General features: G+C 33.5%; 1 protein-coding gene across 2 annotated transcripts; it reads left to right on the top strand.

Moving 5' to 3' along the window:
• Positions 1-6,440: 6,440 nt before the first annotated feature.
• LOC115699244 (vacuolar protein sorting-associated protein 53 A) lies at positions 6,441-18,824 on the top strand. 2 transcript variants are annotated; one of them, XM_030626547.2, is made up of 25 exons: positions 6,441-6,657; positions 6,827-6,913; positions 7,143-7,237; positions 7,899-7,955; positions 8,072-8,222; positions 9,252-9,322; positions 9,947-10,071; positions 10,958-11,118; positions 11,227-11,368; positions 11,721-11,784; positions 12,385-12,567; positions 12,685-12,726; positions 13,270-13,374; positions 13,454-13,513; positions 13,962-14,039; positions 14,311-14,418; positions 14,528-14,593; positions 15,051-15,128; positions 15,240-15,373; positions 15,457-15,550; positions 16,360-16,437; positions 17,086-17,148; positions 17,516-17,584; positions 17,680-17,775; positions 18,247-18,824. In XM_030626547.2, exons 2-25 carry the CDS (start codon positions 6,865-6,867, stop codon positions 18,550-18,552), a joined length of 2,475 nt encoding a protein of 824 aa, XP_030482407.2. In that variant the 5' UTR covers positions 6,441-6,657; positions 6,827-6,864; the 3' UTR covers positions 18,553-18,824. The 2 variants fall into 2 exon arrangements, with proteins under 2 accessions (XP_030482407.2, XP_030482408.2); XM_030626548.2 differs by lacking the exons at positions 6,441-6,657; positions 6,827-6,913; positions 7,143-7,237 and having other exon boundaries at positions 7,906-7,988.
• Positions 18,825-19,331: the final 507 nt, after the last annotated feature.

Genomic DNA, 19,331 nt, shown 5'->3' with positions numbered 1-19,331 from the left:
AGGCACCATTTTTTGTAAAATATTTACATTTTTACGTTCAAAGAATGTTTTTTTTTACATTTTTACGGTTTTCTAAAAAATAACACGAAAGCAACATAAAATCAACAAGAAAACAACATGAAAATAACATCAAAATTACAACAAAAAAACAACAAAAAATAACATACATATAACAAAAAATTAACAACAAATGAACAAAATTTCAACATAAAAAGACCGTATTTTATGTAAATAAAATCACAAAAATCGTAAAAATATTTAAAATTCCGTGAAACCGTATTTTTGTTGTTTTTTTTGTTGTTTTTGTGCATTTGTGAAATTAACCCTTAAAATAATGGAAAAATAAAATGGTAAAAGCTTGTATAGTGGCCGACCCATATAAGGAAATTGGGCCTCACTTTGCAACTTTCCCATTTTGTTATTTTTCATTTCCATTTTCTCAAAAATACTAATTTTCACCATTTAAATGCCAATTCTAATTATTTAATAACTTAAAAATAATTATTAAATAATATTGTCATTTAATATATTTATTAATGTAGACATGTAAAGTCTCTTAATTAATAAATAAACCTAGAATCTCTTTTCTTTACAATTTCGCCCTTACTTAGTGAAAATTCATAAAGTAGACATAGTCTATCTTTAGAATTATAATTGATTAATTAAAATCAATTAACTAAGTCTTACAAGTAGTATGGTCTCAACTAGTATGGGGACCATGGGCCTATATAAACCGAGCTTCCAATAAGTCGAACCGAATTTACCAAGTAAATTCCCTAACTTATTAATTCCTTATTGAATCCACACTTAGAACTTGGAATTGCACTCTCAGTCATATAGAACGCTCTATATGTTCCACGATATAGATACGCTATTAGTTATCCATTGTTATAACCCTAATTTGATCAATGGCCCTCTAATAGATGATCTACATTGAATAGGCACTAAATTACCGTTACACCTTCAATGTATTTTATCCTTAAAACACTTAGCTCCGTATAAATGATATTTCAGCGAAGTGAAATGAGATCTCCACCATTTATCTTTGTTTAGCCAAGCTCGAAGGATATCATCGTTTCACTTCTAAATTCCTATAGAAGTTATAGATTCCATATTTATGTTAGCGCTCCCACTCAATTATACTATCATGTTCCCAAAATGTACGTATCACCCTGACCCAAAAGTAGGCTTAACTAACAAATCAAAGAACATGTATAGTACTCTTGAGATCGAACCTAATCATATCAGGATTAAGATCATTTGATCTAGGATCAACGGGTGATATTGAATTCAATAGATATTACGGTAAATTTTAATATATCTAATCAAAGTTCAATATCGGTCCCTTCCGATGTATACTCCATACATCTGATACTGGTAAACTTTGCCAATGCCCTGGAAATGACATAACACTTATCCAAGGTGTAAGAATACCTATCGCTGATTATCATGTCAGTCTAAATCCAGTGAACTGACAAATCAGGGAATAAACTTTCGAACATATAATTAAGATTATATTCCACTGTGCTGACAACACTATAATCATTAACAAATTCATATGTTCTGGACTTAAATAGAATTCATACAGTATATATATAATCATGAAATAAATCATGTGAACCATGCAACATAAAATGTTATTTCTGATCTTTATTAATAAGTAAATCTGATTATATTGAAATGGGTTTTATTTAGGGCACAAAACCCAACAGAGGAAGGATGTGAAGCTTCTTTGGCAAAGGTTGAATCGTAGCCTCGCCAATCACCATGAATCTGATTAGTTGGAATGCGCGTGGGTTGGCCAGCCCACGTGCTATTCGACAACTTTGTCTGCTCATTTCAAAACATGTCCCTGATGTTTTATTTATTATGGAGTCCAAACTTAGTATAGGTGCTATTTCTAAATTTTGTACTGTATTTAATTTTCCTAATGGATAGAAGTTCCTAGGGTAGGTCTTAGTGGGGGTTTACTCTTACTTTGGAAAGCTGATGTAAATGTAACAGTTCTTAATTATGGTATAAACTTTATTGATTGATACATTGCGTTTCCTGATGGTCCTCATTTTCATTTCTTTGGTTTCTATGGGGCACCAACAACTTCTCAAAGGCCACTCACTTGGCAAATTTTAAAAAGACTAAAAGATATTGCTCCATTGATGCCATGGCTTGTCATGGGCGACTTTAATGAAATCTTATCTCAATCTGATAAGCTTGGAGGTCCTCTGCATAATGATGGTCAAATTAATGGATTTTGAAACACAATTGATTATTGTGGATTACATGAGCTGTCTTATACTAGTCCGAGATTCACTTGGCACAATAATCATGACAATGGAACGAATGTGAAGGAAAGACTTAACTATGCCTTAGTTAATAATGCATGGCCTAGCATTTTCGTTGCTACTGAAGTGGAACATCTTGGTTTTTTTTTTTAAAATCAGACCATCGTGCTCTACTAGTACCTCTCAAGTTGAGTGCTCAAAGCCCTGCCAAAAGACACAAGTTAAGATTTCATTTTGAAAACATTTGGTTAAATGAAGAAGTTGCTTTAGACATCATCAACAATAACTGGAACAATTCTTCATCTGATCCAATCACACAAGTTGTCAACAATCTGTCTTCCTGCTCTCAACAACTTCAATCTTGGCATAAACATAAGTTTGGTGAACTGCCTAGAAAAATAAAAGTTGTAGAAGCACAAGTTGCAGCTTTACATAACTCTAATGATACCACTTTCCAACACTTTGAACACATCCAAAACTGTGAGAACATCCTTGATGAACTCTTGGCAAGAGGAGGATTATTGGAAACAAAGGTCACGAATGAATTGGCTTAAATCAGGCGACTCTAACATCAGATTCTTTCATCAGAAAGCAACCAACATAAAGAAGAATAACACGATTACCAAGTTAATCGATGACCAAGGTGTTAAGCACACAACCCAACCAGGAATTGCTAATGTAGTTCAAAGTTATTTTCAAGAAATTTATACCACTGGTGGTATGGATACTGAAGCTATGCAGTATATTATGCCGAAAATTCCTTGTACAATCTCAGCTGAAAATAACAATGCACTCACACGGCCATACACTACAGCAAAGGTATTTGAAACTCTCTCAACCATGAATGCAGACGGAAGTCTGGGAATTGATGGCATGAATGTGCGCTTTTACTTGAATTATTGGGATATTGTTGGAGATTTAGTCACTACATCAGTTCTTAAAGTGCTAAATGAAGGTGCAGATCCCTCAATCTTCAATAACACCTTAATTACACTCATTCCAAAAATTAAAAAGCCAACCAACATATCACAACTGAGACCAATAAGCCTTTGCAATGTTCTCTATAAGTTGGTGTCCAAATCAATTGTTTTGAGATTGAAGCCTCATGTCATATCCGAATCACAAAGTGCTTTTTTATCTTCAAGGCTAATAACTGACAATGTGCTTATGGCATTTGAATTAATACAATCTCTTAAACATTTAAAGAGAGGTAAAGAAGGATTTGCCGCAATGAAGCTTAACATGAGTAAAGCATTCGATAGAGTCGAATGGCATTTCATCCAAGGACTGATGTATGCTATGGGATTTCATCAATCTGTAGTAGAGCTTATTCTCCGATGTTTACCCAGTGTGTCTTACTCCTTCCTTGTCAATGGTTCAGTTCATGGACTTTTGGTTCCTACTCGTGGCTTAAGACAAGGTGATCCCTTGTCACCATATTTGTTCATTATATGTGCAGAAGCACTCTCGACATTGTTTCAGTATGAAGAAATGAATGGGATGCTTACTGGTCTACGTGTTTCACGAGGAGCACCAACAATTTCTCATTTATTTTTTGTGGACGATAGCTTGGTACTTTGTCAAGCAAATTCACAGTCTACTGAAGCAACAAAACGTTCACTAAACCTTTATTGTCGTGCTTCAGGACAGAAGTTAAATGCTGAAAAATCAGTACTCTCTTGCTCTCCAAACACTACAATGCAAAATCAAACCAATGTCCAACAGATTTTGCAAATGCCACTCGGACTGCCTTCATATTCTGGTAAGGATAAAAAAATTCACTTTGCTGAAATCAAGAACAAATTATGAAAATTTCTTTCTTCTTGGCAAGAGCAATTATTTTCTATTAAAGGAAAAGAGGTACTCCTCAAAGCGGTGCCACAATCTATCCCAACATATGCAATGAGTTGCTTTCGACTCTCAAAATCTCTCATCAATCAAATTGAGACTATGATGAACAAGTTTTGGTGGGGCTCTAATTCATCTGGAATCGGAATCAACTGGAAGACTTGGAAAGCTTTATGCCAATCAAAAGTTGAAGGTGGAATTGATTTCAAAAGTTTTGTCCATTTCAATCAAGCATTACTCGCTAAACAAGCATGGTAGATTTTTTTAAAACCAAATTCACTCCTTAGCCGTGTACTAAAGCAAAGATACTTCAAGAATAATTCCTTTTTGGATGCAGATACATGCATATACCCATCACTCACTTGGAGAGGAATCATATGGGGGAAAGAACTTTTGTTAAAAGGTTTAAGATGGAAAGTTGGGAATGGTGGAAATATCAAATGTGCAACCGATTCATGGCTACCTAGACTTACATATTTGAAACCACTGCTGTTCAATGGCCATGACAGAGAAATGCGAGTGTCAAATCTCATAACAGATACAAGACAATGGGATATTCCTCTACTCAAATCACTCTTCATAGATTCGAATATTGAGAAGATACTAAGCCTACCACCTCACTCTGTTTTCCCAGCATGACCAACAAGTTTGGCACCATGAATCCAATGGATTATATTCAATTAAATCAAGATACAAACTTCTTGTACTCCTCGAGGAACAACAACCGAATACTAGAAACACTGAAGCTATAACCAGATGGAAAAAGTTTTGGTCCCTATCCATACCATCCAAAGTTTGAATCTTCTTATGGCGAGCAATTCATGATTGTTTACCGGTTTTAGACACGTTACACACTCGACATATCAGCGACACTGCTAGATGTTCTCTATGCAATGGTGCAACGGAAACAATTATTCATGCTTTGTTCTTGTGTAAAAGGCCTAAGCAGGTTTGGACAACCTCAAATTTCTACATCAGTACTTTTCTCTCAAGTGATATGTCACTCAAGGAGTTGATACTGCATGTATCCAAAGTCTGGGATGACTAGAAAATTGAGCAATTTGCTTGTATCTTGTGGAGTATTTGGACAGAACTAAACAAAGAACGCCATGACACAAAACCAAAGCTATATGAGCTGCTACTGTATTCAGCTCTCTCATACTTGGATGAGTTTTATTAAGCCCGTCACTCACCTGCCTCGAGCACTTCTCAATGGCAGACTCAAAACCGCAGTGTAAATCATACTCCATGATGGTTAAATCCACCATCAGGTCGGCTAAAACTAAATATTGATGCGGCAGTCGATGCATACAAATAAACTTCTGGATTTGGTGTCATACTTCGAAATAGTAGTGGCGAAACAATTGTTGCCATGTCTAAACCTTTCCCAGGTTGCTTTAAACCAGAAGTTATGGAAGCATTGGCCTTGATGTATGGCTTGCAATGGCTTAAAGAACTACGATTACCAATTCACTACATTGAGTCTGACTCACTTGTAGTTGTCAACGGATTGCAATCACATCAAAACTCTGTCTCTGATTTCCACTGTTTGTTATCAAATTTCTCACTGTTAGTGTCCAATTTCCCTGGAGTGCAGATCTCTCGTGTCAATAGATCTACAAATACTGCTGCTCATAGGCTAGCTAAGTATGCTCTTTCAGTGGATACTGAGTGTTTATGGTTGGAGGAATTTCCACCTCCACTAATGTCTATTGTATATTATAACTCTTGTTTTAATATAATAGCCGTTATTGAAAAAAAAAAATCTTGCCAGAATTTATTAGTATTTTTTTGGTATTTTTATGTTACCGTGGTCGCTATATCTGTCGACAAGGAAGAAGGAGACTTCATTCTCCTATTTTGTATTTATAGTATAAAAAATAATACCAAAATAGTATAAAAGTTATTTTTATCGTGTAGAAGTATTTTTATAAATATTGTGCCAAAATCCAATATCTTGGTAAATTTTCCTAAAAATAAAGGGAAATTTATATGATATACTAACTTTTGCTATTTTTTTACAAAAATACTGCTAGGTGGTATTTTTTACTTTTTTACTGTGTTTTTTTATAAGTTTCATACTGCCGTATACTATGTTAAGTTTTCACTGGTGTTCTAATGATGTTTTTAATTGTTCTACTAGTGTTTTGAGTTGTTCTGTTTTGTGTTCTACTGATGTTTTATAAAAACACACGGTATTTTTGAAAACTTTTTCGCGTAACAGTATTTTTGTAAAAGTTAACCCAAATTCCAGTATTTTTATAAGTTTCCCAAAATAAAAGAGTGGGATCGGATTAGTTCACCTAGACCCGTGGCTAACCCATTTCTGCTTACAATCCGTCCGTCTTTTGGCCCGTTTTCGGTTCGACCCGTTTACAGACCCCTCTCGAATCTGAAATTGGAGAGATTCAGAGAGAGAGAGAGGGAGAAGCAAAACCAAACTTCACTTTCTTGTAGATCTCCGTTCGTTCATATGATCGGTTCCTCAATTCACCACCTGTAATGCGATCTGAAAATTTCCTTCTATGTACGTAAACAGTAGTTTTTCTCTTTTTAGCTTGTTTTGATTTCAATCCAAATCTTTAACTTGTATATAATTCTTCAAGTTTGAGTGTGCGTATGTATGTATATGTTACTGAATTTTCAGTAATTCGAACCCGAGAAACTATTATTTTTGTGTTGCCTTTTGTTTGTAGATTGACCAGCCTACGGGATTTTCAGCTAGAAAAGAGCAATGGACAAGTCTAGTGCTTTGGAGTACATCAACCAGATGTTCCCCACAGGTGTCTCTCTGCCTATATTTACATATCTTTTAACTCATATATATACGCATTTTGCGTTGATGTATGTTATTATACTAAAATTTTAGTGGCTAAGGAAGTGTTGATGAAAAAAATGCATTTGAGTAAACATTCATTGGGAAAAGTAATCCTCCATTTGTATGAAGATGATGATGAGATAGTTGCTTGCTTCTTTTGGTTAACTTATATCATTTTTTTTTCTTCTGTTCAGAGGCATCTTTGACTGGTGTTGAACCACTTATGCAAAAGATACATAATGAGATTCGACGAGTGGATACTGAAATTTTAGCAGCTGTTCGACAGCAGGTTCTATCTTTTCCTTTCTTAGTGCCTTTACTTGCTTTTTTGGGTGAAATAGAAATGTATACAGCTGTCTAGTCATAATTTTAGTAGAAGCAGTGCCAAGGATTTGATATAGAGAATGGCAGACATGAAAGAAGAGAGTCTGATCATCTGATAATTTCATTTTCGCAAATAATCCGAGCAGAGTTTGACATAGCTAGTTTTATGTATAGACAGAAAAAAAGAAAAAGAAAAATACAATCCTTTGAAATTCGGTCTCCTAATTAATCACAAGATATAAAATTCTGGTTTTCAGTTTGGTTGAAAAATGTTAAAAAGTTTAATACATTTCCCATATATACATATATATAAATATGTGTGTGTGTTTTTATGAGAGCATAAGAGATTTTGTTTATAGAATGATTTTGTTTTGAAGTTGTATAGTCATATCAATTTTCAGGAGGTTAGATTTTAGTTGAGTAATCTTATTTCCAAACTATATTATACATACACTATCATCATTTCTAATAAGAAACAGAGTTAATATAATATTATCAATAATTAAACATAAGATAATACTCTTATAACAAATACAAACTAAAAACATAGGAAAATAGAAAATGTTGTCACTTTTAAAATTTATGCTAAGCTTTCTCTTCTGACAAATTGATCACTATACTTCCAGAGTAATTCAGGGACTAAAGCGAAGGAAGACCTTGCTGCTGCTACATGTGCTGTGGAAGTATGTATTTAATGAAGACATGTTGTTCTGCAGGTTCAACCTTTGGTCTTTTTTAGGGATTCTTTGTGTTGTTTCTTCCATAATGTGGTGTGTGTGTGTGCTTTCATGTGATGCAGGAACTCATGTATAAAATCCGAGAAATAAAAACCAAAGCTGAGCAAAGTGAGACAATGGTTCAAGAGATATGTCGTGACATTAAAAAGTTGGACTTCGCAAAGAAGCATATAACAACAACAATTACTGCTCTTCATCGCCTTACCATGTTAGGTATTAATTTTCGTCAGCGTATGCTTGACAATGAGTATTTCTATGACTCTTTGTGGTTTATGCTTAATAGGAAAATTCCTTTTCAAGGCTATCAACAGATTTCTGAATTGTGTTCTTATACTGGGACATAAACTTTGTCTTCAAAAGGAATATTCCTCTCATTCAAAACCATGCATGAGACTTTCCTCTCCACATTAGAATGTTCCAACCCTTGAATGGATTTCTCAATTCAACATTAATCTATATGAATTCATTTTATCAAGAACTAATGTATATATTTAAATTTAGATGGTAAAGGATTAATTCAAAAATTGTGGTATAATATGAGCCACATTAATTATACTCCTAGAGCTGCAATGTGTGCCCAATATATTTACGCAATATTTATAACAATATGGTACTTATGAAATGAAGAAAAAAAAAAAAAACAAACATGGGGTTGTTGAATATACTTATGCTTAACTCAGGAACTTCGTTTTAGTATTTCATGACATACTATATCTTGTGCAGTATGTTATTGCATAACTGAGTCATTACTTTCAGCATGGATAGAATTTATAAACCTTCACTACATATAGTAAAAAGCACATAAATGCTTTCAAAAGAAAGAGCGCAGAAATAACATCTCTCTCTCTCTCTCTCTCTCTCTCTCTCTCTCTTCCTTTCATAATTATATACTTCGTTACTAAATAAAATCTAGGAAGACATGAATATATGTGGTACTTTTTGAATCTTATATCTGTCCACCATTTAATTGTTCTTATAGTTGATTTTCTCTATCATTATTGTGACAGATTAGTAATGAAGTTGGGAAATGAGACACCTAATAAACAGTTCTTGTAACAAACTTTTCATTGACATCTAGAACTTTTAAACATATAGTTTGAAACTGAAACTGAAAAGAAAATTAATTTATCAATAATTCTCCTGCTCTTGCTATTGAGAATTGAGTTGATTGGTTGTAAATTAGAGAAATAAAGGTGCATCTCTTTACAACTCTCAATTAATTCCACTTTCAATGTATTGCAGTCTCTGCTGTTGAGCAGCTCCAAGTAATGGCTTCAAAGAGACAATACAAGGAGGCAGCTGCACAATTAGAGGTTTTATTTATTTATGTATAATAATGATTTTGATTATTCAATTGAAATTTCTAATTTGTTATACATCATATATTGAGTCATTTCTCAGTAGGTTAACTGTTGCTATACCATTGATATATTTCATGTATTTTTTTGGTCTTTATCTTGGTAATTATAGCTTAAATTTTATCTTTCTCTATTCATTTGTCAAGCACTGATTTCTCACCCCCCCCCCCCCCCCCCCCCCCCCCCCCCCCCCCCCCCCCCCCACACACACACACACACACACACACACACACACACACCCACCCACCACTCCAATTCCTTAAGTATCTCTCTTGTCCTGTCAACCATAATCTGGTATTGTGTGCTTAGATAATTAAGCTACATTTTACAACACAATTTTAGCACAATTTATTTTTTTAAGGGTTTACTCTTTGCTGATATAGATAGACATAGAGATTGGAATTTTTAATGTAAACTCTCTGTTTGTTGCATAAGAGTTCTTGTTGTAAACTGTTTTAATTTGTTTGCTTAACTGACTTGTATTTTTTTTTTTTAATTCAAGTTCAGTTTCTTTTCAAAAAATAAAAATTAATGTTTCTTCAATTGCTACTTATATATATAGTTCATGATTCATTTCAGGCTGTGAACCAATTGTGTAGTCATTTTGAAGCTTATAGGGATATTCCAAAAATCACAGAGCTCAGAGAGAAATTTAAGAACATCAAGCAAATACTTAAATCACATGTGTTCTCTGATTTCTCGAGGTATGGTCATAAAAGCCAATTTATGGAAAAAACTGCCAGAAGCTATTCTCTTTCTTCAATGATTAGGATCTATTTCTTGTTTGTGGTTCTGGTTAAACTTGAAGCTTGTTTCTTGAATTTTCATTTGCCTTGCTCTTTCATGAATACTAGTTGATTATTTTGACTGCACTCTTATCATATCCCAAATGATTAAAAACTTGAAGCTGTTGGATGTTAACATAATGGCCCCAACTTTTTTTCCCACTACAACTTTTGTTTCCTGTACTTAGGGGAAAAACTTGGTCAAGGGACAAGGATTATCTATGTCTGTGATTTAGTTTTGTATCAGATCTTTTGCTGAACTTGTACGTGTGAGTTTAGAGATTGACTGCCAGAAGCTATTCTCTTTCTTCAATGATTAGGATCAATTTCTTGTTTGTAGTTCTGGTTAAACTTATACTGTATCTTGTTTCTTGAATTTTCATTTGCCTTGCTCTTTGATGAATACTAGTTGATTATTTTGACTGCAATCTTATCATATCTCAAATGATTTTAAACTTGTTAGTTTCATTGTGCTGGATGTTTACATAATGGCCCCAACTTTTTTTCCCATTACAACTTTCGTTTCCTGTACTTAGGGGAAAAACTTAGTCAAGGGACAAGGATTATCTATGTCTGTGATATAGTTTTGTATCAGATCTTTTGCTGAACTTGTACGTGTGAGTTTAGTGGTTGATTTCTCGATAACAGCAAATTTGAATTCTGTCTTTATTTTGATTTCTAGATAACAAAAGCTAGAATTCTGTCTTTTGTTTGCGATTTCTTAAAAACAAATTGTAATTATTTTCAAATGTAAGACTACCTGTATCTGCTTCCTAAGTATTTATTCTTCCTTTTTTAATCTCAGCTTAGGTACTGGGAAAGAAACAGAAGAAACTAATTTACTTCAGCACTTGTCTGATGCTTGTTTAGTTGTGGATGCTTTAGAGCCATCTGTTAGAGAAGAGTTGGTGAATAACTTTTGTAGCAGAGAGCTTACATCTTATGAACAAATCTTTGAAGGAGCTGGTTTGTCTCAGTTTGCATTTTGTTGTTTTTGCAAATTATTATTTTAGCTTCTTTATTCAAATCTTCATTTAAATTTTCTTGATTTTGAACTATTTTGTATACCTTTAGAACTTGCGAAGCTGGATAAAACAGAACGAAGGTATGCATGGATCAAACGGCGAATAAGAACAAATGAAGAGATTTGGAAAATATTTCCTCTACCGTGGCATGTTCCATATCGACTTTGTATTCAGTTCTGTAAGAAGACAAGGTATGATCTCTTTATCCTCATTATGTGAATTTTGTTGTTTTGTTCTTTCTCTTTTATATGGAAGCTATAATTTGATTCTATTGAAGGTTGCTTTGAAACTTAAAATATCCTGTGTATGGAATGGAATCTTGTGGTCTAAATCTGTGTAACTAGTCAAAATGAATGCTGCATTTGTCATTGTAACACAACATTAATATACAGCGTACTGTTTGAATTTTACTCCTATTTTTTTTGTATTGTCTTTATTTTCAATGGGAAATTTTCTTATTATCTCTCCTCACCCCACTTTAATGGTAAAGCCACAATATTTGGATTTTCGAGAACCTGAGGTTATTGGATGTTTTGTTTTCAGGAAACAACTGGAGGAGATCCTTAATAATATGAAGGAGAAGCCAGATGTTGGAACATTATTGTTGGTAGGCTATATATATTTTATTAATGCCTTTCATTTTTCCTGTATGTGCCCTCAATATTCTTCACATAAATATTATTTAGTGTAGCAAGTTAAATTCAGCATGCATTACTATAGAATAGCTCCTTGTGTGCTCGCATGCCTATATATTATTTGGTCTTTTCCTCCTAAATTAAAAATATCTATTGAATTCTTCATCCAGGAGCATTTATATCAAAATATATATACTTCTATTGAGTTTAGTGTCAACATTGTACAAACCTCATAAATCTTGTGACACTTACTCAATGCCATTGTCCAGTTGTTCATCTGTAGTCACATTACTCTTGAGGAATGAGGATTCTATGAGGTTAATGTTTTTCTAAATATGTTGATAGGTATTTTGTAATTTTTCATGGTATATCTAGTGTATGCAAGTAGTTGTGGCAACTGACTGGGTACAAATAGTGTTGGGGACATTATAAATGGTTTTACTAAAACTGATTGGTCAATATGGTACACTGGTTCTAATGATCTGTTCGAGCATTTCTTCTTTAACTTTTAAGTGCTTCATTCTACTTCAGAATCTCTTCCTTCAATCTTCTTGCTACATGTGGTGTTGTAGGCTTTGCAGCGAACTCTAGAATTTGAAGATGAATTGGCAGAAAAGTTTGGGGGGGGAGCTCAAGGCAAAGAGACAGGGAATGATATTGAAGAAATCGGTAGAGGGGAAACTGGTCAAAATGTTTCAGATATTCGTAAGAAGTATGAAAAAAAGCTTGCTGCGCACCAGGAAAATGGTTCTGAGGTATGCTTGTTAATTTTTTTAATGCTTCTGAATTTATTGTTGTCTCAACCTAACTAATTATTAATTATTCCATATTAATATATAATTGTAACATCATTTTCATATAAACGTTGGCAGGAAAAGAAAGGAAACAAAGAGTTGTCGGCACCTGGAGCTGGGGTACATATACCATTTTTATTTTTCTGTATATCTCTTCATATATGTGCTACCCTGAACAAGTATGCTTGCATAATAAACTGAAGGATTCTCTGGCATGTCCCATTGCATGACTCTTTGTTTTTCCCTCAAGAAATGGAAAGTAATGATAGCTCTCAGATTCATATTTCTCCAACATCAGAATCTAATACGGGGGTTTTCTTCTGTGGGAAATTCTTACGTAACTCACATAAGACAATCTCTTTATTTTCACAGGGTCATAATAAGAAAATTATGAAATTTTGCTCCTGTTTGTTATTCTATTAAAAACAAGGGACTTAAAGGACTGCATTATGGTTACGTGTAATTCATGCCGAAAATGTTGAGACATTGCTAATGTATGTTCTTTGAAATGAGTTATTCCAAACATAGTATAGTTGAGAAGGTCTAACGTTTCTTTCATTCCTCATATTTGGCCATCATAATCTAAAGGTTTTTTTTGTGGTTTTCTAATGTTATAATTTTGATTTTATATATTAAAGATACCTGTACTGTTTCATTTGGCAGTTCAACTTCCGTGGAATTGTTTCATCTTGTTTTGAACCTCACTTGACAGTATACATAGAACTAGAAGAGAAGACACTAATGGAGAATTTAGAGAAGCTTGTTCAGGTAATTGCAAGGCCTTTTAGATGTATTACATTTGGTGTTCCACCCATTCCTAAATCACCTTTTTTTATTGCAATGACAGGAAGAAACATGGGATATTGAAGAGGGAAGTCAAAATAATGTTCTATCAAGCAGCATGCAGGTAAGCAACTAGAGTTTTAATTCCGCCCCGGTTTCATGTCATCATCTTTTTTATATTCATGGCCAGTCTGCAAATGATTTTCTTCATGGAAACTCTTATTCTGAATCTGTACAAACTTCCCCATTGACTAGAATTTTAGCTTCCATTTTTTAATTCATTTGTCTTATTTTTGTAATGTGTGTGTTGAGGCTGGTAGAGCAGTGGATCCTTCTTCTCTTCATTCTCTCACTTTATTTTTTATTTTTTATGACATTGATGTACTAGAACCATATACCTAGCTTAGCTTGTTAAAAAAGAATTAGAACCATTTTACTATCCTTAATCTTAAATTTATTTGTCTTTTGTTGGAATTTTGTTTTATATACGAGTTTTTGTTTTGTATTTGACCAGATTCCGTTAAATGAGTTCTGTTGAAGCATGCTCACTGCTTAGTTTCTGTGTTTTGTAGTTGTTCCTTATAATCAAGAGGAGTTTGAAGAGATGCAGCGCTTTAACAAAGAACCAGACATTGTTTAATTTGTTCAAGGTGTGCTCTGAAAATAAAATATTTCCGAGTTATCTTGTTTTGCTTAATGTAGTCTGCTCATGGACTAACAATAGTCAAGGTATATGTGCTTGTGACTGGTATATCATGCACACATTTATTTCAAATGCTTCCTCAAAATAATATAAACGGGTCTAAACAGCTCTTAAGCTTCCACAAAACATAAATATATAACAACTGAGCAGGCCAGCAAAAGTATTGAAAAAAAAAAAAAAATCTAGTGGCCGAACTTCATATCTGTTTCCATCATCAGGTTTTCCAAAGAATTCTTAAAGCGTATGCTACGAAGCTTTTTGCAAGACTACCCAAGGGTGGCACAGGAATTGTTGCAGCTGCTACGGGTATGGATGGTCAGATAAAGGTAATAACAGATAATTGTTTTGATTCTATTCTGATTTATGAAATAATTTTTATTTACTTCAGAGAAAGTATATTTTTTTAATACTTTTTTTTGTTACTATTTCAAGCAGACATCGGATCGAGATGAAAGAGTGATTTGTTATATTGTCAACTCAGCTGAATACTGTCATAAGACGGTAAGTATTCTGGGGTTATGTTTTTCTGAGCTAATTTGTTATATTGTTGTGCTGTGCTTACACAGACGGCTTATGCTTCGGCCAACATATCTGCTGTGTTAAACATTTTGAGTAGATAAGGAAAGTTAATTTTCTGTATCAAATTTCATTTCACATGCCGAGAAGGCAGAATCTGACAATGAAATTACTTCATTCTTCATTTGTTGGTCTCAGAACTTGAACTTATCATTAGAATATTTCAATAATTTGCTGCACTTCTGTAGTTGAGCAAAAGTGTGGGTATGGCAGGGATAGCTGGCAGTGGGAATTTCTTCTAGTACTTTCAATATAATATTAGTTTGGTTTTTCAGTCATGTCCTTAGAGCTAGTTGGCACAATATGCCGTAATCCAGGACATTACTAATTGATTGGCATAATGACATTGTTTTTGGCTTAACCTAGAATTTATATTTTGCAGGCTGGTGAGCTGGCTGAAAGCATTTCCAAAATAATTGAACCTAATTTTGCTGACACGGTGGATATGTCAGAAGTTCAGGTATTAACTATTTCAAAACAATTGCGAAAAAAAAGGTTGTTTCATGTTTACATCATGCACTTAGCTTGCAAATCTTTTCAATATTGCTAAGGTGCTCGAGCATCTGTGCAGGATGAGTTTTCTGCAGTTATAACCAAATCATTAGTAACTCTAGTGCATGGCCTGGAAACTAAATTTGATGCTGAAATGGCTGCGATGACTCGTGTTCCATGGGCTACACTTGAAAATGTTGGAGACCAATCAGAGTAAGCCACGTTCACTATAAAACAAAATTTTAATTCTAATGTAATACCTTATTTCTAAATATTATCACTTTAATCTTTTGCAGATACGTTAATGGCATCAATATGATTCTTACTAGTAGCATTCCAGTTCTTGGTGGCCTCCTTTCACCTCTATACTTCCAGTTCTTCCTTGATAAGGTCACTACATATTTCTTGTGTTATATCAGAGATCTAGTTCGCTATTTTTTTCTGTTTCTTTTCTTGTTCTTCTCTCTCTTGATGCATCATGGTTACCCTCTCCAACCACTTAGTCATCTGAATCACTATCCCAGGCATTTAGGTGGCATTTGGTTAGAAGGAATGAAAATATAAGAATAGGAATGAAATGTAATCAAATTTAAAATGCATAAAAAAATTGATAAAAAAAATTTATTAAATTTTTTCTCATCAAGCATTGGAATGGTCTTTCTTTCTATTTCAAAATGGAATAGTCATTCCACCAAAATGAAGGAAAGGTCATTCAATTGGAATGACATTCCAATATCTTAAAATACAACCAAACAAAAGAATAGAATAAAAATTGTTTCCTTAGCGCAGTGTTCTACCAAGTCACATTACTAAGATACCATTCAAAGGCCTCTTATCTTTCCCACACAAAACAAAATCTAAAATCCTGACCAGCATACTTTCAAAAGATTACCTTGTACTTTTACATGTAAACTATAGTTTTTTTTTTAAGGACATGTAAACTATAGTTAGTCCTCTTAAAAATTGCTTTAATTTATATTTAATTGTTCGTTATCTTTTCTCTCATTGCTTGAATGTTTCAGTTGCAAGACATATTCTTACCTTACACCTTTGCTAAATATTATTTCATGCAAATTTTATATACAAAGCTCCTTTAAAATAAAATGTTAGTTTGTTCTTATATATAAACACTACAAATTACTCACACGAAATAAAATGTTAGTTGTTTGCACTAATTATATCTATAATTTCATATGCAGCTTGCATCATCACTTGGTCCACGCTTCTATGCAAACATTTTCAAATGCAAGCAGATATCAGAAACTGGAGCCCAACAAGTAGGGATCATTTTAATATTTTTGTGGTCTCTTTTATTTATTAAAATAAATCTTTTTATGTATAAATAATAGCACATCTATTTTGGTACAACAAATAATAAAGATATGTGCAAAGTTTACTTCTAGAGGTGTGTTTCTAGATGGCTTGGAGGGATGTCACCATGGCAATCCTTGAGTTTAAAGATTAACTAGAATTCATTAATGAAGCATCTATCTTTTGAGTTTTCATTTTGAGATGTGCATGACTCATACATAAAGGACATTTCCCTCCTTTTTAAACACGACAAGCTTATGTGATAAGAATCATGTCATCCATCTTAGGATTAAGGTTGTTTATTCTTTAAAGTTTCGTCTCTTTTATAATAAGTGCTATTTGCCTTGGTTTTTCTGGTCTCGTGATGTTTGTTCTACTTTTGGAAAATTAGAATCTGAAGCAGATCTGTTAGTATTATCATTTATTTAATTGCTTTAGTCGTCAAAGTTGAGCGAAATATGTTGATAGCCAGGTTGGTATTGTCCAATTACAGATCTAGAGTAGTCTGAAACTTTGATAATCATTCTTATAGAAATGTGTTTATCCTGACAATAAGTTTCTGCTTCCAATCGATACAATTTAATAATGAAGAAATTGTTGGATGCATTTTTCAGATGTTATTGGATACTCAAGCTGTGAAGACAATTCTTTTAGAAATACCTACCCTTGGTCGACAGGTAATTAGTAATTCTTGTATTATTATCAACTTTAACTCATATTGCTGAAGAACGTGTACCATGATGTATATATTTATGCATATGTATAAATGGGTGTGGACTATGGATTTATGTATATATGATTGTATATGGCAATTAATTTAAGTCAATTATGTTTTATTAGAGTTAAAACCTCATGAGTTAGGTTTGCAATAATAACATAAATGCACCACTACATTGAAGTGGTTTTGGGTACTAGTACTGCCTATCTTCAAGGATTTATTTGACTTTCTTTTTTCCTTCAACGCAGCAGCTTTATTGCTGTGTGTTAACATGTTCTTTTTCAATTATTATTGATTCCATTATCCATTTTTTCCACCTGCATCAGACATCAGGTGCGGCTAGCTATTCAAAGTTTGTAAGCCGTGAGATGAGTAAAGCTGAAGCACTGTTGAAGGTTGGGTTTTGATTTTCTTAGTAAATTTCTGACATTCGTCAACTATTTTTCTTTTTTCTTTTTGGCAGTTCATATTTCATTTCTTTTAAATACAGGTCATACTGTCCCCCATTGATTCTGTTGCTGATACGTATCGGGCATTGTTACCAGAGGGAACACCTATGGAATTTCAGCGGATTCTAGAGCTCAAGGTAACAGTCAACTATATTTATCATTTTGTTTTCCTTGTTCTTTAGTCAAGTAATTTAATATTGCACAAGTAATGAACTCCTAATTCTGTGATTTACGTTGAGCAAAGTGCCAAATTATAAAAATGGTCCGAATGATTGACTATAATGCCAAATTCAGATAGGAGTTAAGTCAGGTTTCAAATTTAACATTTCTGATGGGATCCTGTAGTTTGTCCTCTGAACAGTGCTAGAGTGCTGAAGCAATCAGCAACTAAACAAATTAAATAAATAATACATAAGCTACTATTTACTCTAGCAAAAGAAAATTTTCGAATTTGGTAAATTAGTTTTTACGAGTCAGGTCATCAATTATAAAAGTAGACAGCACCATCAGACCCTTTTCAAAAATGAAGTAGCAGTCTTCATGCAAACAGTAAATGATGTTCGGCGAATTGTGTAATTCTGTGATAATTTGAGGATTGGTTTGTACAGGGTCTTAAGAAAGCCGATCAGCAAACTATCTTGGATGACTTCAACAAACATGGGCCTGGGATTACACAGCCTTCTATCACACCACAAATGGTTGCTGTTGCCCAACCAGCCCCAAGTCATGCTATTGCTTCATTAATGCCCAGTTCTGCTTCGATTGGACTTATTGCTTCCCGAGAGGATGTGCTTACACGTGCAGCCGCGCTTGGAAGAGGTGCTGCCACAACAGGTTTCAAGAGGTTCCTTGCTCTCACTGAAGCTGCAAAAGACAGGAAGGATGGGCCTTTTAGAAAGCTCTTCAACCCATAACAGAATGAGGCTCTCATGTAGGACTGTAAACCACTTCTCTTTTAATCTTTTCAGAAATTTTTGTTCTTATCTGATTTTCCTGAGATTTTCGACACAAACAGGAAAGAGAAAAAAAATTGTATATTATTTCCTTGATAGTTTAATAAGAAATCCCATAATCTTTTTGTTCGTTATGTGAGTGTGATCTACCGCGTGATCCAGATTTGGACTGAATAAAACATCTGTTTTATGTTATAGTTGGAATTGGTTATTGAAAGAGGATTTTCTCCAAAGGTTGAATTAGGCCAACCGTGTGTGGCGCTGGGATGCACCATGTTTCGATATTTATTTAAAGAGGCAATCTATTTGTATCTATTATATTCATTCATCTGCTTTTTTCTTCAAAGCTCTTCTGCTTCAGTTATTTTTATTTATTAATTAGTTAAGATGATGAAGATGACTCGTTAAACAAATGGATGTTTTCCTCTTCTCTTCTTTTTTTAGAACAAAATAGGTGCATATATTAATAAGATAGATCTTACCGTCAATATATAAAATATTTCCTGGTATTGAGTCAATCTCAATGATATCAGTAAAGTTTTGAGAATTAATCTATGTATTAATTTTAGAAAAATTACAACTCAAAAACAAACTACAAATCCTTCTTAAATTTCTAATATAATTATTGACTTCCCATCGAGAAATAGAAGCTTCTTTGAGCTTTGATGATTATGTTAGAATTATTATAATGGACTAATACAATCATAAATTTAATTTCATTATACACAATCATTAACTAT

Source organism: Cannabis sativa, chromosome 8, assembly GCF_029168945.1.
Source record: "Cannabis sativa cultivar Pink pepper isolate KNU-18-1 chromosome 8, ASM2916894v1, whole genome shotgun sequence".
In the NCBI taxonomy this organism is placed as follows: Eukaryota; Viridiplantae; Streptophyta; class Magnoliopsida; order Rosales; family Cannabaceae; genus Cannabis; species Cannabis sativa.
This window is presented reverse-complemented; position numbering and strand designations above follow the sequence as displayed.